The sequence below is a fragment of the Myripristis murdjan genome, chromosome 14, assembly GCF_902150065.1.
Source record: "Myripristis murdjan chromosome 14, fMyrMur1.1, whole genome shotgun sequence".
Classification (NCBI taxonomy): domain Eukaryota; kingdom Metazoa; phylum Chordata; class Actinopteri; order Holocentriformes; family Holocentridae; genus Myripristis; species Myripristis murdjan.
The window spans coordinates 9,193,485-9,217,145 of NC_043993.1; the positions used below are offsets into that span (position 1 = coordinate 9,193,485).

General features: G+C 39.6%; 1 protein-coding gene across 4 annotated transcripts in view; it reads left to right on the forward strand.

Moving 5' to 3' along the window:
• The first annotated feature begins 407 nt into the window (after nt 1–407).
• gabrg2 (gamma-aminobutyric acid type A receptor subunit gamma2) overlaps nt 408–23,661 on the forward strand; it is a 60,346-nt gene continuing 37,092 nt past the window's right edge. For 2 of the 4 annotated variants that reach the window (XM_030069619.1, XM_030069620.1), the window contains exons 1-5: nt 408–841; nt 9,483–9,622; nt 16,251–16,318; nt 19,749–19,969; nt 21,803–21,885. In XM_030069619.1, the coding sequence (XP_029925479.1) occupies nt 726–841; nt 9,483–9,622; nt 16,251–16,318; nt 19,749–19,969; nt 21,803–21,885 (628 nt within the window). In that variant the 5' untranslated portion in view covers nt 408–725. The remainder of the gene's footprint in view (nt 842–9,482; nt 9,623–16,250; nt 16,319–19,748; nt 19,970–21,802; nt 21,886–23,661) is intronic. The other 2 variants (XM_030069617.1, XM_030069618.1) reach the window with 1 other exon arrangement.

Sequence of the window (23,661 nt, forward strand, 5' to 3'; positions counted from 1 at the left end):
TCGTGAAGCCAATTTTGGGAGCCCATGCCTTAATGGTTGTGTCACTTCTCCATGTGACGTTATTTGGCAGAGACTGCCAATGAACAGGTGGCAGAGACGGTGACATTTTCACAGTCACAGCAGCTAGTGCTACCTGTATTTTCATGTGCAGTGCAAACATCAGAGGTATATTAGAATATATTTATTTATTGTAATAATAACTGCCATCGCATAATCATATACTCTTATCAAAAAGTAAAATAAAATAAAATAACACTACCATTAGCATTTGCATTATTTTTTGGTACAGCATCAAGCTAAGGCTTTTCCCCTGTTCTCCACAGCTATGCTTCCGCTTGATGAAACCACGCATGTGTTGATCTGTGCTGCAGCAACGTGCATCAGTTCCTCTCTCTGACCCCAGTGTTAATCTGCATTCAGACCGAGGCTCCAATGGTTTTCTCAGCTGCTGGATATTAGAGTAGCCTATTACAAGGCTTCAGTGTCTGTGGCAGTTTTTTTTAGGGCCTGCTAGCCTGTCGATTCGGTAATAGACACATAAAAACGAGTACGAGGTAAACTAGCTTTCGACTTGCATCGATTTTGTTTTGGCTGTTTTCGCTCCACTGCACGTCCGCCTCGGGTCTAGATTTTCAGACCCGCTCCTGCTATGTGCGTAATGTATCATAGGGAGGAAACACAGTAAATAGACGGACACGTCCATCTGCAATAAAGAGGAAACGAAGATGGTGATGATGGCTTCACCAAATTCAGCCTCCAAATGCTCGACAGCAATGGCGAAGCCTTCCCCTCCTCTGAAGCTGTTCCTCTGGGTGTTTATATTCGTTAATCTTCCTACAAGGTAAGATGGACATTTTTGAATAATAATTACCCTCAAAACCGTGTCTCTACATCGGCACTGCTAAGGTGAATATTTCCTATTTTACCAGTACAAACGGGAAGATATTTTGTGGACCTGGTTTACGATATTTGAGCCTCCCCAGTTTAATCTACACCCAACCCTGTTTTAGTGGGATCCAGGCGGATAAGGTGGCTAGGAGAGGGGGTTTAGTTTAGGTTAAGAATCAAAGCATGCCGTTTACATATCGCACATTTAATGGTGGTTCGACCGGCTGAATGGATATTGACTCATTTAGTGAGTCACATTGCCACATGCAATGCATTGGTGGTGAGCTCTGTGTGATAGTGATTTTACAGAGGGGAAAGGCGACCGAAAGCTACAGGCTGGCCGCGGTATTAGGTGGACGTTTCACCGAGCGTTTGACGCTAGATGTTGCATTGCATATAAACATTTCTATAAAGAGACAGTTTGTCCAATAGGCTATCAATCGCAATTTGTGCGGCGTTAGAACTAGCATATCCATAGTGTTAGGCTACGATGAGTGAAGCTAAAGCTACATTTAGTGAGTGCTAAGCCGTCTTCAGGGATCAAGTCTCATAGAGTCAAAGACTTATTCTAAATACAAGATTTGACGGAACTCGAAAAGAAAACCATTGTATAGCTTTTGTAGTATTGTGTCACTGATACTGCATTCTCATCCACGTATTTGAAATGTGAAAGAAAAGAAAACATTTCAAAATGGCAGACATTCACTGAGAATACAACTGTAAAGGCACAGTAAGGACAGGGATAACACATATGGACTGTTTGTGAGTACATGTGTATACTTATTTCAGGCAAAAGCCGTCGTTTCAGAGTTGACTTTAGTGCAGATTTGAATTTGGGGTAAGAAACTGTTCAGTTGTCCTTGTCAAGACATTACGTCTATTGTGCCAAGATAATAAGAATAGTTAAGAGGAAGCGGATGGTTAGACACCTAGCATCGCTTCCGTCTTGTGCTGCTGGAGGGTGAAAAATGGAGGCTGATAAATCAGTCTGCATTCAATCACTGTCGTGTTGAATGCAACCTCAGGGCTCCCTGCCCAGCCCAGATTGTAATCTAGATCGTGTGCATTTCTAATTGTATGCACATAAGTGATCACACAACCATTGCATGCACACACACACACACACACACACACACACACACACACACACACACACACACACACACACACACACACACTTTGTCTTATTGAACTGCATCCAGAATACAGACATATGGCTAATTTATGTGCTTTAGAAGTTGTGCATGAGGGAGTGGAACATGATGGATGAACCTAAATTGCAACTCAAATTGATGAAGTCAAGACTACATATGGGTGCATCCTAATTAATCATAATATGGCAATGTGTGTGCCAAATGAGCTCAGTCCCCATGTGAACACCTCTGTAAAGGTAATGGCTCAGAGCTTATGTAACAGCTAGTCATCCTTCAGTGATTGACATATAATTTTCTTTTGTTCAAACACACTGCAGTAGGTGTATTTGTTGTGTAATAATTTAATAACACCTCTTGCACACTAGACATACCTGTTTATTCTGGACATCATTTGTGTTTCATTTATGAGGCCTTTTACATAAGACATCATTCATTAAGGCCACTGTTCTTTCAGTGTGACTTATGCAACTTTGTCATATGCAATTACTAGAGGCACAGACGTCTGATTGCATCTTTAACATATTAGCTTTAGCCTTCCAGTGCACAATTAGTGACTGCCTGAGATCAAAGGTATCACAAGACCCAGTTTAGCATGACATCCTCAGACCTATTTGGGGTAACCTAGCAACGCAGAGATTTGGTGAAAGGCAGTTCAGCAGCAAACTTATTGGCATGAAGTCTCCAGCATTCAGTCCTAAGGCAGATATAAGGCCAGGACCCACAAACTGTGAAAGCTATACACTCAGGAAATGATGTCACAGTGATGAGTCTCTGGTAGTACTCCTGTTGGGCCAGATTCTGCCAACTTTGCTGTAATACAAATTTGGACCCTTTGCACACAATTGTCAACCATTTGCACATGCACCATCAACCTGATTGGAAGGTGTAATTTCTGCTTGATCTACAAGAGTGCAAGAAGCAAGGTATACTGTAGGGTTATGGTCAAGTTTTTAATTATTTATTTACACCTTAATTTTAATTTTAATTTTGGTGATCCTTAATATTCCATTTTTCATCAAATATTCCTGGAAATGTTCACTACCATCTAGCCATTATTGCAAGTTTAGATGTGATCAGGAAGTGTAAAAACAGCTTAGATTTTTTTTTTTTTTTTTTTTTTTTTTTAAAGAGAGTTAGGTGCAGCTACATTGCCAGTGATTAGGTGATTAGATGCCAAATTAATAATCATTTATTCATACATATTCATGCAATTATGCATCAGAGACCTTCGTGATCTCACTATACGTATATACATTTAAATGTCAAGTGACTGAACATTTAAATAAAGTAATTAGCGATCAGTTTTTCTCCTAGTGCTTGTCAAATGATGTTTTCTTCATTTTTATCATAAAAGTTATAATATTAAGCATTCACTAGATTCAGTAGCACAACTCTGGCTGTTTACCATAGAAAAGTTGATCAAGTCCTCTTTCAGCCTTCCTGACTGGTGTTTCTCCTCAAAAGTTGAAAACTGCTTCTGTCCCCTTGCCAATATGGAGTGATTAGGTACACCTGTACCTGTACTGTTGGGTTAGCGCACCAAGTATAGACTCTGTGTTGTGTATGTGACTGTAGTTTAATACAACTGGATGCTGTGCCCCTATAGCTTATCTCACAATGTCAGCTATACTTGCATGCTAATCAAACATTAAAGATGATGTTTAACCTGCATGGATAACTGCAAACAGCCTAATAAATAGTTTGCTCTGGCTGCATATACACTTTAACAGATAACTATTTGTTTACAAAGATCAAATTATTACCTCCTTACAGTCCTGGAGTTGCAATTTATACAGTCCTGAGAAAGTGAGTTTAATTAAATCTGGGAAAAGTTCCTGGCAGCAGTTGCACTTTTATTTCCATGGTGTGGGAGTTTAATTAAATCTGGAAAATGCACTGGCAACAGTTTTTACTTGATCAGCTGGCACTAGTGCATTTTTAATTAATTAATTGTTTAATTAATTATTTAACAAAAATGATCACCTATAAACCTGAAAAATGACTACTATTAAGCTTGAACTTTAAAACTTTGAAAATATATTATTTTTTCAAAGAGGAGTCAAATTTAAAGACAGCAAATTTTACTCAACAGTCCGTCCCATCCATATAGCATCCATGGAAATTCTTGCATTCAGCCTTAAATTCTCATTAAGGGCCAACTGCAACGTGTAAGTGATTTGGTTCATTTAAATAACTGGAGAATTCAGTTCCTTTATGTTAATCCCAAATGGGAAACCTACAGTGTCTTAGCACCCAGTGGAATCACACAAGTTCTCACATCTGCCTCTTGTCGGAAAGTTGGAAAGCACTGGGCCCACGTTGCTGGCATATCTTTGACAGTCTGTCAAGCTGTCATGTATCTCTTAATGAGTATCCGATGCATTTGTATTATTCCGCAGTATGTCTCGGAATCCTTAAAATGGTTATAATACCACGCAGATGGCAATGTTTTTTTGCCTTGTAGAAGACAGTTTGACAGGATGGAAGATGATGGGTGTTAAAACCTGTAGCTACCTTTTGCTTGTGATTGAGACTCTGTCATATTCATCACCCAGAAAATATTAAGGTTAGAGAGATTTCAGAGCTCTGGGATACTGTTGGGGGGGTTTGGGTTATCAGCCATCAGCACACAGCATTGCAATAATCCTGTATCTGGGTCATGTTGCTTGACATCATGTCATCATAAAGTTCCACCTTTATTTCCATGGTACAGCAAAGAGAATGTATATATCCTCACAACAATTTCTTCATTTCTTTTTAAGGGCATAATTAGATAGCAGGTCAATTGAAAATAATGTGTAACTTTTAGAATTTCAAACTGGCCCCCCTACAATTTGTTTCTGCTCCTTGTCTGCAATGTGAAGTACCTGCCCTCTCATGCAAAAAGGGATTATTACTAATCATAGAGGTTTAATGCTGAATTAGATTTGGACTCTTCTCAAAATTCAACTCTGCCTTGGGGATATTAGTGCTCACATAAATATAAAGCCCCAAAGACATTGAACTTCACTTGATGCAGCCACCTTTTCAAATTGGCCGAAGTTGCCTTAACTTAACATTGGCAGAAACAAGAGGGTTTTACCAGTCCAGATTAGCCTAATGCTGCAAATCTAGGTGATTCCGTTTAGACTGAACTGAGTACAGTGTTGTAAATAGCCTGGCTGTTTCTGCTACCAGAAGTTCGTTAAATACAGTCTAAGAGGCCACTAAGCCAGATGATTTACTACTGCGTGGTACTCTGTCCGCAGAGTACCATAAATGCCATTTTGCAAAATGACAGCCAAATTTCCCTGAATGATAAATGAACAAACAGGGAGGCAATTTATATCTACTCAAAAAGATTGCAATTGGTGCATCTTACTTGTGAAAACTGATGAGGAGCACCATTATGTTATTCTCTATCATTAAGACCAGTGCTTGTGAAAGGAGGGCTAATTTAGGCTGTAGCGCACTCCTTGGCATGATGCTAAGAGAGGTGTGTCGTTGTGTGGTTGCCATGTAGGCACAGGGCCTATTTCGTATTGGATAATAAGCAGAAGGGTTCATTAGATTCTGTTCCTTCATTAGCCACAATTACAAACATGCGGAGAGGATAGCTCAAGGGAACTCGATGGGGATGCTGATGGTAGACAAATAGTGGTTTCCATAACTGATATTGCTATCACTGCCCTCCCCGGAGCTCCTTATGAATGCATAAAACACCAGAGAATGGGGTCATTTCTCTGAAAACACACACAGAGACTTAAATTGTGATATATAGTGTGATGAAAACTGAAAAAAAGATTTTAGCCAAAGTTTTTAAATAATGTAGAGTTGTTTTTTCACATTATCGCCCTGAATTGTCTGCAATACTTGCATCCTTTTGACTACTGCATATGAGAGTAATAAAGGCTCTCTTGACGTGCTAAATGTGAAGGGTGCAGTATATAAAACCATCAGACTGTCCTCAACGGAGGTAGCTGTGAACACAATACTTTACTCCAGTGCTCTTCACCATCACATGCACACACATGCGTAGACGAATGCATATACACACACAACCACACGTACCCTTGCACACACACACACACACACACACATGCACGCACGCACACACACCAGTGCGAGTCTCTCTGTGGACCTTCAGGTACCGAATTAGCAGGCGAAACCTCAGATCTGTCTGCAGCAGAGAACACATGGCTTTTCCTTTGATCTGCTCGTCTCAGGAGCATTTCCATATACAGAGAGATACTCCGAGAGATGAATATAGATCAGAAAACTGCAACGCCACCTGAAAAATGCCAAAGGTTTTTAAGGGTCTTACAGACCTTTATTTCCATATCTGTATCTGTAATCCATCCATCCATCCATCCACACATCTATCTTTCTGTCTGTCTGTCTGTCTGTCTATCTATCTATCTATCTATCTATCTATCTATCTATCTATGTCTCTTTACCCTGTTTCTGACCTTGTTGAATAGTTGCATAGAAATTCAGGGAGGTTTTTCATCACAGCATCTACTAAGGCCCATCTAAAAGGGGCCTCCTGAGTAATATGATGAAGATTTAATGTGCTAGGCACCAGTGTTAGAGAGGGGATAGATAGCACTTAATGGCACTTAATGCAGTCTAAGGAAGATGGCTGGTCAAAACATGATGCCCTGCACCCAGCGCAAGAGCATGAGAAAGCTATTAGGGCTTCTGTCTTTTTGTTCTCACCATAGAAACAGTGCTCTCTCTCTCTCTCTCTCTCTCTCTCTCTCTCTCTCTCTCTCTCTCTCTCTCTCTCTCTATATATATATATATATATATATACATTTTACCCTCTCATTTTGTTTTCTTTTTTCTCTCTTTTTTTTTTTTTTTTTAATTTCATTCAGAAGCCTGCAGCTCTGAAGCCCTGCTGAAAGCTCACAACTTGTTCAAGGTTGCTCTTTTGTACTGTTGCCCATCTCTCTGATCTGATTCCATGGTTACAAGTGATCTAGAACTGCAATTGCTTGAGATTTTGACACAGCTGAAATTCTTCAAACGCCATGCCCTTCACCATCACCATAGTCTCTCTCTCTCTCTCTCTCTCTCTCTTTGTCTGTCTCTTTCTCTCTCTCTCTCTCTCTCTCTCTCTCTCTCTCTCTCTCTCTCTCTCTCTCTCTCTCTCTCTCATTTTCACTGTCTGTCTCTAGATAGCTCTCAGTCTCACTGCAGTCTCACTCGCATGCACACACATCTAAGCCCTGCCCACTGGCAGTAAAAAACCTTCCCACAGTAGTTAAAGTCTATTCTGTGGCTGTCAGTCGCCTCACATTGTCCTACTTCATGATAACTTGTTGCTGTCAGCATATCAGTTGCATCTTATATATCGTTATTAAGGGGTATATGCCTTTATCCTCTGCTCAGCTCCCAAACCCAACTTCTTTCATAAAAAAAAAAAAAAAAAAAAATCAGCATTCAGCATGTAATTTACTGAGATTTCTCTTGTCTAAGTGGGAAGCGAAGGAAAAACATTTACTGCTATGACACGGTGGCGGTGGAGGGCAGCTCTTGAGATGTCATTATGCTTTCAGTTTTAGATGCTTACCGAGGTGAGGGAGTCAGCTAGGGAAAATTGGCTTGTCTACTCCAGCACTCACAGAAGCTCAGGGGGCCCTAAAAACCCTATTTAAAAAACAACAACAAATCAGCCATCAAGTTCCTCAACTTTACCATCTTGGAAATTATTCATCACTTTCATGAAAGTCAGTGACTTGAGATTTGAAAAAGATATTTAGATGTTTTCTGTGCTGTTGCTGCTGTCAGTGTCATTGGAAGTAGTGGCAGTGGCTGTTGTCTCATTCTCATGCATGACAGCGTGACCAATGCTACAAAAGTTCCTATGAATCACAGGAAAGTATTAGAAAGTCAGTTAAGTAAATGTTTATGCACTGTGTTGATGTAGAAACAATCCTGATTCAACTGGGATTCAAAGTATCTTAGTAGTACTACTTGATCCAGGTCTGGTATTGGTTGACATTCCATACTCATGTTTATCTGTGTGATATAGCAAAGAACCAAGACCCACCTCTGGCGGTTGGAGAATCACCTTTCATAAAAAAAAAAAAAAAAAAAAAAAAAAAAAAATGAGATAAAACACCACCAAAAACAAAACTAACCAAAACACAAGGAGAAAAAAAGGCTCAGATAACACACACTAACCTCCTTAATCATTGTGTCCCTTTTCCAATGTCCTGCATTAACTAGGTTATGAAACAGTTGCATTAATATATGTTTATTCCCATCCAGATTGTCTCCATGTCTTATTTTTAATATGTATTGTCTGATGATGATAAGTTCAGGGTATTTTTTCAGCCACCAAGAAAATCTGTACAACACAACAATATAACAACAATATTGGATTGAAAACTAATAAAATCAACATCTGACCACACTCTCCACCAAAGTTAATGTAATTTTTCATTGGCCGGCAGCTCTCTTTATTTTATATCCTCTTGGATGAGCGTGCTGGGCCACTTTCAGACGATTGTGCTTTTGTAATTTAACATTTCGTGTAAGAGTGCTATGGTATCAGAAGGACTGAGAACTGCAGGATTATAAAAAAAAAAAAAAAAATCCAGATGTCATCTCTGTGTGGGGAATACAAAGATCAGAAGCATTTGAGTTCAGTCCTCTCATCTCCTCTTGACTCCAAACAGTAGGCAGGACAGAGTTTAAACCTAAAAGAATGGGATCTAACTGTGCGTTGTCACTGATTTAGAATAACTAGTGTGATTCTTATCAAAACACTGTGGCTTAAAAGTGTGTAAAATAGATTGCGAGAGTCTCAATTTCAAGCAATTGTCTTGGTGGCACTGATGCAGGAACATATGGATAACCCACATAGAGAACTGGGAGACATGGCACAGAAACAAGAGGACCTCACCATCAGTACTAAGGGACATTTCAGGACATACAGTGCAATAGATAGTAGACTTAAATGTTTTATGTGCTGAAAAGGTGCATAGTGTATAAAATCTAAACTGGCCACTTGGTTTTGCTCAGCGAAAAGATGGCCTAAATGCGTGCTCTGCGTGGTAGTCTTACAGTGGATTTGTGGCTTAGTTGATTCACATTTTAATCTACTCAGGTTAATACATTTTTAGTGTGTAATACTGTACATCACTGTATCTCACTCTTCTGTGTCATTCACGTTGACATTAGTCCATGTTCACAGCCCATGGTTTTCAGGTCCATGGTCATCTGTTTGCGGCCACCTTCATGGTTACATGGGAAATCACAGCAACAAGAAAATTGACTAAAATCAAAATCATGTTGATTGATTTCTGCAAGAAACTGCTCTCGCTGTCTCTCTTGCTTCATTGTGTTTCTCTGTAAAGAAGGCAAGTCACAAAAGGGAGGAAACTGCTTGCTCTGCTTTAAAAAAAAATACTGATTCCATTTCTCTTTTTCTCTCTCTCCTCCCCACAGCTCTTTCCAGACTGATGACGACGATGAGGTGTCTAATAAGACGTGGGTGCTGACTCCCAAAGTGTACGAGAGTGACGTCACACACATCCTAAACAGCCTACTAGATGGCTATGACAACAAACTCAGACCCGACATTGGAGGTAGGCGTTCATTTTTCACACATGATCCATTTAGTCACAGAATCACGAAGAACTACGCCCACACATATACCTAAATTCCCAAACACATACACACAGACACACACATGCACACACACACGCACACACGCACGCAGGCACACACGCACGCACACACACACACACACACACACACACACACACACACACACACACACACAGGCACATTGTCATGGCACTATTCTCAACATCACCATTTAAAGTCAGAATCAGAACAAGCAGATTAGTTCGTCAGCAGCATTAGGATCAATTCTGTCTGTAAGACTTCAGCATAAAAAAGAGAAACGACAAGGTTCTCACCTAGACAGTGTTTTTTCAATCATCAGGGAACTAAACACACACACACACACACACATACACACACACTCTTGTGTGTGTCTGCTCTGTTGAGTTTCGTTGGTCACCAGGGTGGCTTATAAACATCCAAGAAAACACAACTCGAATCTTGGATTTTTTCCAAGAATGGATTGATTCCGTATTCACAAAAGCATGTGAGCAGTGTGTGGAGGCGGCTTGTTGTTAATGATTTATCGAAACTATCAAAACCAACATGATATCGAGTGACACTTCCTTATCCATCGCTGTAGTAGTGAGGCATTTAAGGCACCATAAAGGTAGCCAATTTTGATACCCAGCCCTATTAATAAAATTAAGAATGTGTGTGTCTGTGTTTTGACAAACAAAAGTGCTGGTTACATGATGATGGTGACGACCAAGGGGGCACGGAAGGTGATGTGAATCTGTGGCTCTTGAAATTAAACTGGCAGATTGCCATTGTTCACATTAATGGGACACCCATTATTTGTTGAATTACACGTGGGCGGCTGTTAATATACCTGGCCAGAGACCAAAGTATAACGTGTGGAAAACACTGGTTTCATAAATCCAATAAGTCTAAGAATTTCCTCAACCCAAATGTGACCATGTGATCCTTTAATTGAAGTGGAATGATGATATATATGTTTAATAGTTTCTGCTGTGAACACACTTCAAATTGGTAAAGACCAATAATCCTCCTCTGGTTTGAAGTGAAAACAATTGCAATGCTAGCGAGTCAGCTGTAGCTCACTGTGTGCTTAAATGTGTGCTTGTCTGTGTTTATGAATATACACCTAAGTGTGTGTGGACAGGCACACCTGTATATGTCATGTGGTTGTCTGAAGTGTGGTCAGTGCATTATGGTTGTCTTGGCCTTGTCTTGTCTGCATGAGAAGCAGAGGAGTACCTTTCTGTTGTCACCATGACAGGCAGCTGGGCAGGGATCCCATACCCACAGAAGTGCATATCTCCTCTAGCTTGTCAAGTAAATCTAGAGGGGGCAGAAAAAGAGGGATAGCCTGATAGCCTTGGATGCTTGATTCATGGGTCAGCACTCCTGAGAAAACTATTTAACTTTAGATATGCCACACACAAGTTTCAAGTGTAAAGACATACTCCTCAGTCGCACTCTTCACATGCTTGTTGGTTTACCCTTGGATTGTTTGCTCCAATGCTAAGAGGAACTGTCCAGAGTATCCTGTGGCACCCATGCAGGTTAGATGAACATGCTTGTAAAAATACACCTGGCTTATCAGACAAAATCTCAAAATCCCTTTCATTTCACCCAGATTTGTTGAAATTAACATCTAGTATCAGGTATGATCACTGCACCCACAGGGAGTGATGAATCAAAACTGAAACAGTCACCTAAAGACCAGCAAGAGAGAGCAGGGGGGAAGCAGGACTTAATCAACTTTGGAACCTTTGTTTCTGTCTTTGGTATGAAGCGATGACAGCCAGTCCACTACACATCAGCATACTGTACATATGTTACAATATTTGTGACATTTACAGTATTTGAGATGACATCTTTCTGCAATTTGGAACCACCAACATAAAACTGCTTAATGCTGTTTTAACATAAAAGCAGCTGAGTGTAATGGATTTTCCATATACAGTTTTTCATAAAGTGTGAACAAAACTGAATGGCACATATTGCACTATAGGACACAACTAGTGCTGTCACATAATGATATCATGATATCACAACAAGCAAGACAATCATCAAGCAGTGTATTTCCATGCTTGATTTATATAATTTTGTGGAAGTGTTATGAGCTGGGTTTGATGACAGTTGGTTTGTCTTGTCAACTCTGTAATAAAAACAGTTCCATATTTGGCTCTTGGCACCACTTTGGTAAACCAGCTTAGATGGACTAGAACACAGTACAAGAAAGAGCTGAACAATATATTAAAAAAAAAAAAAAAAAAAAATCATTGCAATGCCAATTTTTGCATTAAAATTTTCTTATTTCCAGACAAAACTATTAAAATGATGATTCTGTGATTTTTACTGGGATCTGTGCCAAATGCACCTGCTTTCTTCCATCTAGAGAATAAAATTTTTGGGCCAGAGCATCTCTGTCACATCACAGTATTTCCTTAATAATGATGTTTTGTCACACATTTTACCTTTATGATAAAATGCAGCTCCTGCAATTTGAGTAATGCACTTGGGCATATTGTGATTTTGACAATATTTTGATTTATTTTTCGGCCGTAGTTCAAGGCGTGTTTGATGCTGCTGAATGTTTTAAGCTGCTAAACTGCTGCAGCTCACTTTTAAGTGCAATATTACGTCTATGTCTATTGAAGCCCTTGATGTTTTAACTATTGCAATGTGTACGTATACAGCCTCTGATGATGGAATGGAATTTCAGCTTGGAGAACACATTTGATGAGAGTAACAAATGCATGCAAAATTTTGTTTGGTATTGAAGTAGCATTGAAATTCTAGTTATCGTGACAACACTATATAGGACAATGCTTAAGACTTTAGAAGCAGGCTTTTACTATAAAATGAAGTGCAGCTCAGATGTGGTTTGAAGTGCAGCTTCAGCCCTGAGAGCCTCTGTGTTGCTCAGCTGCTGACTGCCACCGTCTTAACCATCATCTTCAAAGGTGCTGTGATCTTGCTCTCCCAGTCTTCCAGCAGCTGCCAACTTACACAGCTACAAAGTGGTTATAATTAGCTGGCTATACTGTCATTGGCGCTACCAACCAACCAACCAATCAACCAAGCCACAGCAAAGGCGAAGTTGTTCTCCCCCTCCTCAGAGGGCTGAAATGCTGGGGATTTGGATTCATTGCGGATTGTGCCACAGTTCTCCTTTGAAGTCCATTGTGAAGCTCATTCAATTTTAATGTCCCTGCAGTCTATGTATAACGATGGAGCAAACGAGAGAGAGTGAGAGAGAGAGAGTAAGAGAGAGAGATTTTTAGAAATGTTATTTTTTGATTTATGATAAAACTGCAGTAAACTGCAGTACACTTAAAGGTCATTGTCTTGTGGAAAATAAATGGATTGTTAGCATTCACAAACATAATAATCGACACAAATATACAGTTACTGTGCACTCATTTGGAATGACTGATAATCTGTGGTGATACATTAGGCAAGATTCTAGGTTTTATAGAGTCCACCTATTACCAAAATGCCCATAATGAGAGTAGTGTCTAATGGCATCCTAAAAAATAATTATTCCCAAAGGAAAATTTAGCACAGTCACAGTTCCCCCTGGCATCTTGTCACCATGTTTACTTGGCACCTTTATGTGCATTTATTTAAAAATAACAACTTTTCATTTGGCTGCGTGAAATATGAAACTAAATCTGTTTTTTCTTATTTTTGTATTTCTTCATTGGCTATGTCATGCCACTGACTATAAAAGAAATTTTGCTGATAACGCAGTCTACAAACACGCAAGCATACTGATGGTGATGCAAGTGCAATGAATCTACACTAGCATTCATAGCTACTCACTGATATATCTGGCAGATATAAGCCATTTGGAGTGTCTTTTTGTCTATTTGTGTGTGTGTGTGTGTGTGTGTGTGTGTGTGTGTGTGTGTGTGTGTGTGTTCATGCATGAGTTTGTTCATGTATGTGAGTGTGGGCAATGTACATTTGTATGTGCATTCATGTGTGTTGAGGAGTGACATGAAAAATGGATGTAAGCACCCTGCCCCTCCCCACCTTTCTCTTTCCTCTGCTGTCTTTCATTCTCTCCTTCCCACGCACACACACACACACACACACACACCACACACCCCTCTATCTCTCTTTCTCTCTATGCCCCCACACCAAGATAGCTCCCACACATCAAGCTATCAAGCCACTTGAGTCTTAACCCGTCTCTCCTTTCAGACATACTGTCCAGTCATCCATAAACATACACATTAGATGGCAAAGTCTGGAAGTTGATCCAGGCTGACCCAAGGGATGTGACAGAGCATGGATGTCCCTTTGACACCAAGCTGTCCAGTTTCCTCAGCCATACTTTGTGTGACATCTAGCTGGCCATCTCGCTTCACAGCGCTAAACCAGTGTAGGGAGAAGACACAGAGTTGTCACACACACACGGATGGATGAAAGCATGCATGTAGGTGTACAAGCACAGTCACTCACGCAAATTTGCGAAGACATGTGAAAAAACATAGGACATGCCCATAGATACATACTTAGATATACACACACCCTTACAACACACCCTGTGTTTTAAGACTAGAAACCATTGAGTGTGTTTCCTAAATGCTGTGTTTTCCTTTTGTCTGCTGGCATTTATTTATTATTGTCCTCCTTTGCCAGGGACTCTTTTACTTGGGTTATCCATCTTCATTTTCCCTTAAGTCACATCACATCGATATATATATTTATGAGGCACTTAAACCAGAAACTGTGTGCATCTGTGTGTGAGCACTAGGCCAACACCAGCGCAGGAAATTACAGACAGTCAGGATAAGTTCAAAGACCTCAAGTAGGGAAGGAAGGGAAGGGAAAGGGAAGAATGAGTTGTTAGAGAGGGCACAAAGATATTCTGGTAAATGGGTCTGGACTCTGGCCATGAGAAGGTGTGTGGTTCTCAGACACTGGCAGGAAGCTTGTTTGAAAGGGAAGGGGGGGGCGTTTAGCAGAAAGCTCTGAAGTCCTCTTCCCACAGATAAGGGGGGTAACGGAGCCAGATTTCCTGTTCCAGTGTCATTATGTGATGTATCTCAGACCAGATGATGCCCTGAAAAATCCAATTCAGCGCTATAAATGTAAAGTTACGTTACTCGATTTAATTAAATTATATGGTTGAATGGATAGCGTTGCATGTCATTAACTCAAACAGCGCCCCTCATCAAGTGCAAAGTCTAGTCCAGTCATTTTTCCTCTCAGGGTGGACACACACTGTAAGATTTCTTGAACCATTTAATTGCCATAGCCACTGGTGTTTATTATTATTAGTAGTAGTAGTAGTAGTAGTAGTAGTAGTAGTAGTAGTAGTAGTATCATTATTATTATTAGTAGTAGTAGTAGTAGTAGTAGTAGTGGTGGTGGTAGTAGTAGTAGTACTAGTTGTAGTGTCGGCAGTAGTAGTAGCAGTAGTTTTAGTAGTAATCGTAGTATTATACTAATATATGGATAGACCCCAAATTCCTAGAAAATAATACAAGAGACATGATTGCCACTGATGATTCACTGTCCATTGTGCATACAGTGTTTTTTCTGTCTCTTTATTTCTCATTTCAACATCACTGTATCCAAGCTGAGAGAGCATGCTTGCTCTTTTCCACCAACTACACTTTCACATAGTTACAAACATTCACACCAGGGAGCTGCCCAGTACAACCACATTGTTCTACTGTTCCTGCTGAGAAGCTCTACTTGAGCAGTTGGTGGTTAAGTGCCTTGGATACATCTTGATAAAATCATTTAATTTTGCCCTTTCTTATGTCATGCCGCCGTGGCAGCTAGTATGCGAGATATTAAAAGTCCATTATGCAAAGTGGTGTTCCAGCACTGCCAAATCAGCTTTCTTTAGGAGAGTGTTATCTGTCAAAAAATACAAACAAGCGGTCTTGTAAAGAGCCTACTTCTTTTGTGTTTTGGACAACATGTCCAAATGTGTCAAGCCTATATCCCGTTTTGAATTCTTGTCTTTTAACCAATAAGGAATAGCATTTCCTATGTTAAAGAAACTGTTGCAAGTCATTATTGGGCGTTACTGTGATCTCATTATGTGATACTACTATTATATGTTATTACTTCATCATGGTACCATCTGTATGTCTGGTTGTGTATGGTCACATTTTTTCTGAATGCAATATCTTAAAGACAGTAAAAGGAAATGCCATACTTAAATTTGATGGTGTACCTTGCTTTATAAATTTAATGATGAGGAAAACTGATTTTCTCAAAACAACTGTGACTGTTTCATTGATGTAAAGTTCATATTGACACCACTTTATGTTATGTAAAGACAAGTATGCTCACATACAAATATTGTTAATTAGTGCATTAATAATCTTAATTAATTACCTCACTAGCGTAATTGGTTATGTTTAATATATGTCATGGTGATTATGACATGGTATTAGGCAGCTGCCTTTTGTTATATGTTATGCTATATGTGTTTAATCTTTTTTCCTCTTTTTTGTCATAGTAATACTTATAATGATGATACTTTAAATAGGCAATACTAATAAACATCTTATTTAATTACATGCACAAATGCAAGATAGATTATTGCTTGTCTTTACAATGAAATGTTCCTGTTCTTCTTTGCAGTCAAACCAACAGTAATCCACACAGACATGTTCGTCAACAGTATTGGTCCAGTAAATGCTATCAACATGGTAAGTGATAATAATGGTAATAGTAGAATATTATGTTCATGCATTGTTAATGTTATTGTTATTATTTTGGGGGCACTCTGGTGAGCCTCAAAAGACAAATTCTTTTTTTTTTTTTTGCTTGTTTCTCTTCAAATGGAAGTTAGGTCAGGGTGAGCCACAGAACAGCAGCCCTGAATCTGGCACGATTTCAGTGTGTTGCTCAAGGACACTTCAGCGGGGCAGATGCTTGCTGTCACATGGGACTGGCCAGTTTCTCTAATCATTATGTTGCCCTGTTGGCCTTGTGGTGAATCAGTGCAGTACAGGTGTCAGTCAGCTGCCTTTTGATGTGATCAGTCACACCCTGCATTATGATTAACAGTTCCTGTGCAGTAGATGTGTTGCATATTGTTTAGGCAAGGTCAGGTCATTGAGCAGAACATTTGCTAATGGCTGAATACACTGGTATGATATGAGATACCTGATATCTTGCTTTTTGCTTGCCACATCAGATCCAGTGTAATGTGTTAAAAATCTTTGGAGGATTTTCATTCTTTCCCTTTAGTTAGAGTGTCACATTAAGAATTGTGTGCTGGTTCCACAAAATTCAGGGCAACACATTATCTGCCAAATTGTTGTTTTCTTCATTTGTTGCAATACAAGGTGTATTAATTATTGCTTTTTAAATATATATATAGTGTAGGTTCTAGAGCTGTTGCATTGAAATTGGTACATTTCAGTCATCACTTTCTCAGTATCCTGTTTGGCAGCAATTTACCCCAGAACAACTCAAAATCCAATTAGGCTCTATTATGTTGAGGCAATTTATTTTCCTTTTTGAAAGTGAATGAAAAAGTAAAGCTACATGCCATAGTTAACTGTCAAAGTGTCAAAATGAGAATGTCTTATTAGAGAAGCAGCTGAAATTTGCATTTAGTTTAATGTTGATGAATAAAAAATCTTTTTTTATTATGCTGATCATTATTTTTCCTTTTTGACTAAAGTTGTCTTTGCGTAAAACATGTTGTTTTTGTTATTAAATTAACAAAAACGTCAAAACAAACATATCAAATCTAAAATGTATTAAAGGCCCCTGTCCACTTCAAAGACAAACAAGCAGACCCTACCGCTCCATGTAAGCTCTTTGATTCATATGGGTGCTGTTGTTTCAAAGCCGTAACAAATGTACAGTAACACTGATGAACCCTATACTATTTACAGACGAGAGTATAGACGTTAAGCTGCAGCGATGGTAAAAATAGGGCAGGATTGGGGGTGGAGGCGGTGAGGAGCAAGCTTAGCAAGAGAGAGAGAAGAAAATAGAGACAGAAATCTTTTTCATCACTGCATCAGTGTAATGTTGTGTGACATTGTTTTTTTTTGGGTTGTTGTTGTTTTGTTTTTTTTAAACTTACACTTTTCGCACTTCACACCTAACCAACTCGCACCTAAATCCATAGTAATTCAGCAGAACTGTTTTCTCTACAAGGTGGCAGGGTGCCATGTGAATTAGTTTTCACTAAAACAATAACTATGGCCATATAAGCACTGCTGTGATCAGATTAGACAGTGTGCGCGTGTATGTGTGTATGTGCACCTGTGTGTGTGTGTGTGTGTGTGTGTGTGTGTGTGTGTGTTTATATGTGTGTGTTTGTGTGTGTGTGTTTGCATGTGTGAAGTCATGCATCCATATGTGTGACAGTCGTTGCTCGCTTACACGAAAGGTTGATTGATTGCTTTGCATTTAGATGTAATCAGCGTCGTCGGTCCAGTGTGATCACACTAAATCACATGACAAATGTGGCAAGGCCGGAAGATTTTATGAAGAGGAGAGGATTATATTGGAATAGACTGATGGTGCGGGGGTGTGCATCAAAGCATGAACACAATTTTGAATTCTTAATTTTGCATTAGGAATCTATCAAATATGGCAATTTTACAACTTGTGTGAGCGTTAGTACTAACACAGAGAGAGAGAGGGAGGGAGGGAGAGATAAAACGAGAGGAGAGAGAAATGACAAGGGCTGGAAGAAGCAAAGAATCGCCGAGGGATGATGAATCATAAATTGTTGCTTTGTGGCCAAGAGAAAAAGATTTTGGGCGGCTCTTAGCAATGAGGTGGTGTCACTGTATGAACCTGAAGCACGATGGTGCTGTGAAAGAGATCCCCGGATAAATAAAAGTTAAAGGAAAAAGAAAGGTGATTACCTACTCAGCAGGGCCCCGATGAAGGTCCTAAGGCCTGGGATCTCTCCTCATCATTGAATTGTAACTATCTGGCTGTCCTTAGTGAAAAAGAGGGGACAAAAGCCCACTGAAAGGACAGGAGTGTTGTTGGGTGAAAATGTTGTTCTTCAAATCTCATTTAGGACTCTTTGGCAAGGATTTGGGCTTTATTGTTGGGCTAAGCTTTGTCAGAAAGTTAATGCCTCCATGCCCTCTCGCACACAAATCCCCAGATCTTTTTTTTTTTTTTTTTTTTTTTTTTCTCACTCTGTACTTCACTTTGAACCTCAGGGCTCCACCATTCCATAAATATAACAAAATAAATAAGAAAGTCTGATAGCTCTCTCTCTCTCTCTTTAGTTCCCACTCTCTCACTCTTCTCCCTCTCCTTTCCCTCCTACATTAGACCACATCGCTTCCTCTGTGTCCATGCATCTATTGAATGTTTTCCTCCCTCATACACATTTTCTAACACAACTCTCACGAGGACTGAATAGGAGACAGAAGGTTTTGTCAGAGTGAGGACAAAGCACCACAAGGCAAAAGGTTATGAGGTTAGATAATACTTCAGCTAAACAAGAGAAAATATTAATTGCCCACTGAGCGTTTAATTTTCATTCTGGATCGAGATGGTCTCGTTCAACAGTGCTCTATAGTACGGACAAAAGGATTTCCTGGCCTGAATGGACGGCCATCTTGTCTGAGAAAATGCGCTCTAGCATTAAGGGTCCATCGCAGTAATTAAGTTGCCTTCAGACAACTAGACAAGTGCTTCTGGTCACTGTTAATTTGTTTTTAAGGGACTGTGGCTTGCAAGTTTAATTCAGCTAATGAATCTCATAGCCGGGCAGCTTGTCTGAGCTCAATTTCACACATGTGTGGACAAACTCATGGATGGGTTAAGGTTAATTTACAGGTTTATAGCTTTAAAATGAAACAAAAGCTCAGATGCACAGTGTGGGATGTGGGATGGACAGTTTCGAATTTGGATTCAACTCATGCAGCCTGGATTGTGATTTGATCTCACCGCATCTCACAGTAACAAATTATACACCACTGACAACGCCGAGTACAAACATTATTGTGTGTGAGCTTTTCTATTTTGACAAGCAGACACCTTTATCTAGCATATTACATAAGCTATGTTCAGTATTTACCAAGAAGTGCTTTTAACCTTTAGAGTTGTAGACAGAATCGCTCATAAAACTGTTTTCTCTGCCATCAGGAGTACACCATCGACATTTTTTTCGCCCAGACCTGGTACGACAGAAGATTAAAATTCAACAGCACGATGAAGGTTCTGCGTCTCAACAGCAACATGGTTGGGAAGATCTGGATCCCAGACACCTTCTTCCGAAACTCCAAGAAAGCCGACGCGCACTGGATCACCACACCCAACCGCATGCTGCGGATCTGGAACGACGGACGAATACTCTACACTCTCAGGTGAAATGTCAGGGATGCCTGAGACGAAGTGATGCCAGCACTGTTGGAGGAGAGTATTACCATCAGTAGTACCATCTGTGCTTTAGGCATTACTCATCCATTAGCAACCCACAGTGTGATTGTTATGTTTGGTAGCAGGGTTATACAATTCTTCTGTTATCAGTGTTGTTGCTTGTCCTGTCTTAATGCCTAAATCCAAGGTTAAGGATATTGATCATAGTTACAAAACAAACACAATTTTAAGTTTATATTTTGGCGTATTTTAAAGATTGCAATGGCACACTTTTCAAAATCTACAGTAAAACATAAAAAGCTTTAAAAAAAAAAAAAAAAAAGTATTCTCAAATGACCAAAGAAATAAAAAAAATAAAGACATAAATAAGTAACAAATTAGCTCATTACCTAAACTTTAAAGATTAAGCATCCAGCTTGGGCGACAGTTGTTAGCAACTGCCTAGCAGATGTTTTACTTGTTTATTTGTTTGTGTGTTTTGCTTTGCTGTGTTTTTTGTATTGTTTTAGGATTTCCATTAGCTGGCACTGAGGTGCTTGCTAATCTTCCTGGTATCCATAAAAACCCACAAGGCATCTGGTGTCTGAATTACACAACAAGTTACTCCCTCTCTACACGAATACTGTTTTGTCTCGCTGACTACTATGAACAGGCACACTTTGAAAATGGAGCCTTTAAATTTGAAATGAATTAGCAGGCATATACTCTGCCTGTCTGACAGCACAGACAGACAGCTCTAAACATGACAATATCTTCATCCCAGTTTGTTGTCTCCACGTTCTTATGGATTTCAAATTAAAATAATTTGTATCTTTTTTTCCTTTTTTTCTTTTTTTTTTTTTTTAATACTCCCACCAAAGAAGCCATTTGGGAATATTTTCTAGTGGCTTTTTTGCAACATCCTGGCCACATTCTGAGTTTGTGTGTTTTAAAGCATTAGATCATCCATTAGATTACCGCCGTATGCAGTAACAGGGGAAATGTGTAGGAGACAGGAGGAATAATGCCGTCATAAATACAGCAGGACGTTGTACTGACACTACAATGTATCATCAATGATAATGGGAGAGAGAGTGAACTCTGCTGGACTCAATCAAGCTGTGATGGATGTTCTCCTACGCAGAGCACTACCCCTTCACTTCATTAATTCGTTAAGGAACTCAGAATTTAACCAATGGTTAATTAGGACGACCGCTCTGATTCGGAGGACAATGATACATGACAATAGTGAGTGCATGGATGGGTAAAGTCATTTAAGGTCATACTCTCATTAAGGGGAAGTTTAATGACTTTGCCTTCAAACTCCCCCAAGTGTGAAGAGAAGAATGTTGTGTTGCAGAAAACATAAATTCAGTTTAGCGAAATTTTAATTAATAATGCCTGGAGTTAAAACTGACTTTTTGTGTGTGTGTGTGTGTGTATGTGTGTGTGTGTGTGTGTGTGTGTGTGTGCCGGGGGGGCAATGCAACCAACACTTATAAAAGTAAACTCGAATGATAAAATAGTTTTAGGCAAAATGAATTATATACTATTTTCTACAATATTTGTATTATTTTTGCAAAATCAATGTATACACACTGTTGAGGTTTTTAGTAATTTGTATTCCTGGTTTCCAAAAAAGGAAAAACAAGCAGCCATTTCACTATGCATGCAATGGCTGCTCGCTTGTCCTTTTTGGATTATTTTTTGCCCGATGAGCATCTAGAGACTCTGTCTATTTTCTCCCTTGTATTTTTAGCGTCAGCAGCATCTAGTGGAGTATATCTACTTTTTGTATAACAGTAACTGATGGAGTGGATGTAAACAATGTGTCTCTGCAGGCTGACCATCGATGCCGAGTGCCAGCTTAAACTGAACAACTTCCCAATGGATGAGCACTCCTGTCCCCTGGAGTTTTCAAGCTGTAAGTTTGGCCATATGCTGATACCCCACTGTCTCACCCCTCCCACTCTTGCTCTGTCTCATCTAGCACATGCGTACACACACACACACACCTTCCTGGCACCCACTGTGACCATGAACAAGCACTGCACAAGCACAATGAAGACATCATTATAAGCATCATTATGTGCAAAACATTAACGTGTATTCTAGGGCGACATAAGGAATTCAGCATGTAGTCTAGGCATTTCACAAAAGCAAACATTTCCGAGCACCTTCGTGTCTCTCAGCTCACACAGAGTGTCACCTGAATAACAATCTTTTGATTGTGCCTGTATGCTTTTGTATGTAGTTATTTATTTGTTTACCAGGTAAATGAAACAGCTTCTCTGGTATAGCTTAAAAGCTTCATAATTAATATGCTATCTTCATCCTTAGAGGACTCTGCAACACATTAGAATAATGCTTCAACATAGCAATTAATTCAAATATTGTTGTCTAGCAATATATTACAATTATATTATGGTAAATGTTTGTGAGTGAACACATGCATTGAGTTAAATATTCATTCATTCATTCATTCAGTCTCAGTACATGCTTGCATCCAGGAGATGAACTCCATATTATATCGTTCATTGCCAGGCAGACATGTTGAGGATTATTTAACCAAAATGGTTCATTTACCAAAGGAGTGATTGATTTGCCTGCATTTCATCAATAATGTTCTGAATATGTTTCAAACGGTGACACAAGTCCAACTGAGCCAATCCTCCATATGAAGACCGGATGGGGGTAAGTTATGCTAATCAGCCTGTTATGGAGCTACAGAGCGATGCACCATGGGATATTCTCCAGAGAGAATGCTTCCTAAATAGCTCCAGAGCAACAAGAAAGAGAAACGGGGGGTTGTAGGCCTTAAAAAAAAGGAAAAGAAGCATGCATTCAAATTTGATGAAAGCCATGGATGTTTTCAGCACTCTGGAAATCAGTTGATGTACATGGGCTGAATTTCAGAGAGGCAGCAGGCAGAGCAGTATGCAGCAATTCATCACGCGGCATATTTTCTCAGCACGTGCCACACAGTGTGTCTATTGCAGTCATGAAGCTTGGTACGTTTTCTAAAGCAACCCATATGCAGTGTTTTTGATTCAGGCCAGAGGGGAAGGAGGCATTTCTTCTTCCCCGGAATCAGATCAAACTGTATTCATGTATTCAATTAGCAGTAGTAGCTGTTGACTACTTCACTTAAATGATAGCAAGCAGCCCATGCCCAAAACAGTGCAGTATAGGGTGTGAGGATTTGCATATTTATTAGTGCTAAGAGGATAAAACAAATATCCAGTAAGGATAGATTTGCTTTTGATAACAAACAGTATCAACTGAGTAAAGTGTGTCACTAGCTGTACTCATGATGAAGAAAAATCACTGGGTAGCTGTGTGCACATGCATTGTGTACCCCACACACACACACACGCACACACACACACACACACACACACACACACACACACACACACACACAGGTAAGCAACACACAAAGTACGTAATCATTTTTATTCTCATTTGTAATGTGGCAGGCATGGCTGGGTGTGCCTGAGCATTTATTAATAGCATAAGTCAGTACTTGCGTCACAGGAAAGTCAAAAAGTCAAAAAAATCTGTGATGCTGTGACTGTCGTAAGGGATGTTGCTGCAATAAAAGGAAAATGGTTCAGACCAAATAACTCAGAGATTTTTGTATCAACACTCCAACTGTAAAATTGATTAATGCATGGAACTATTTTAATACCTATCATAG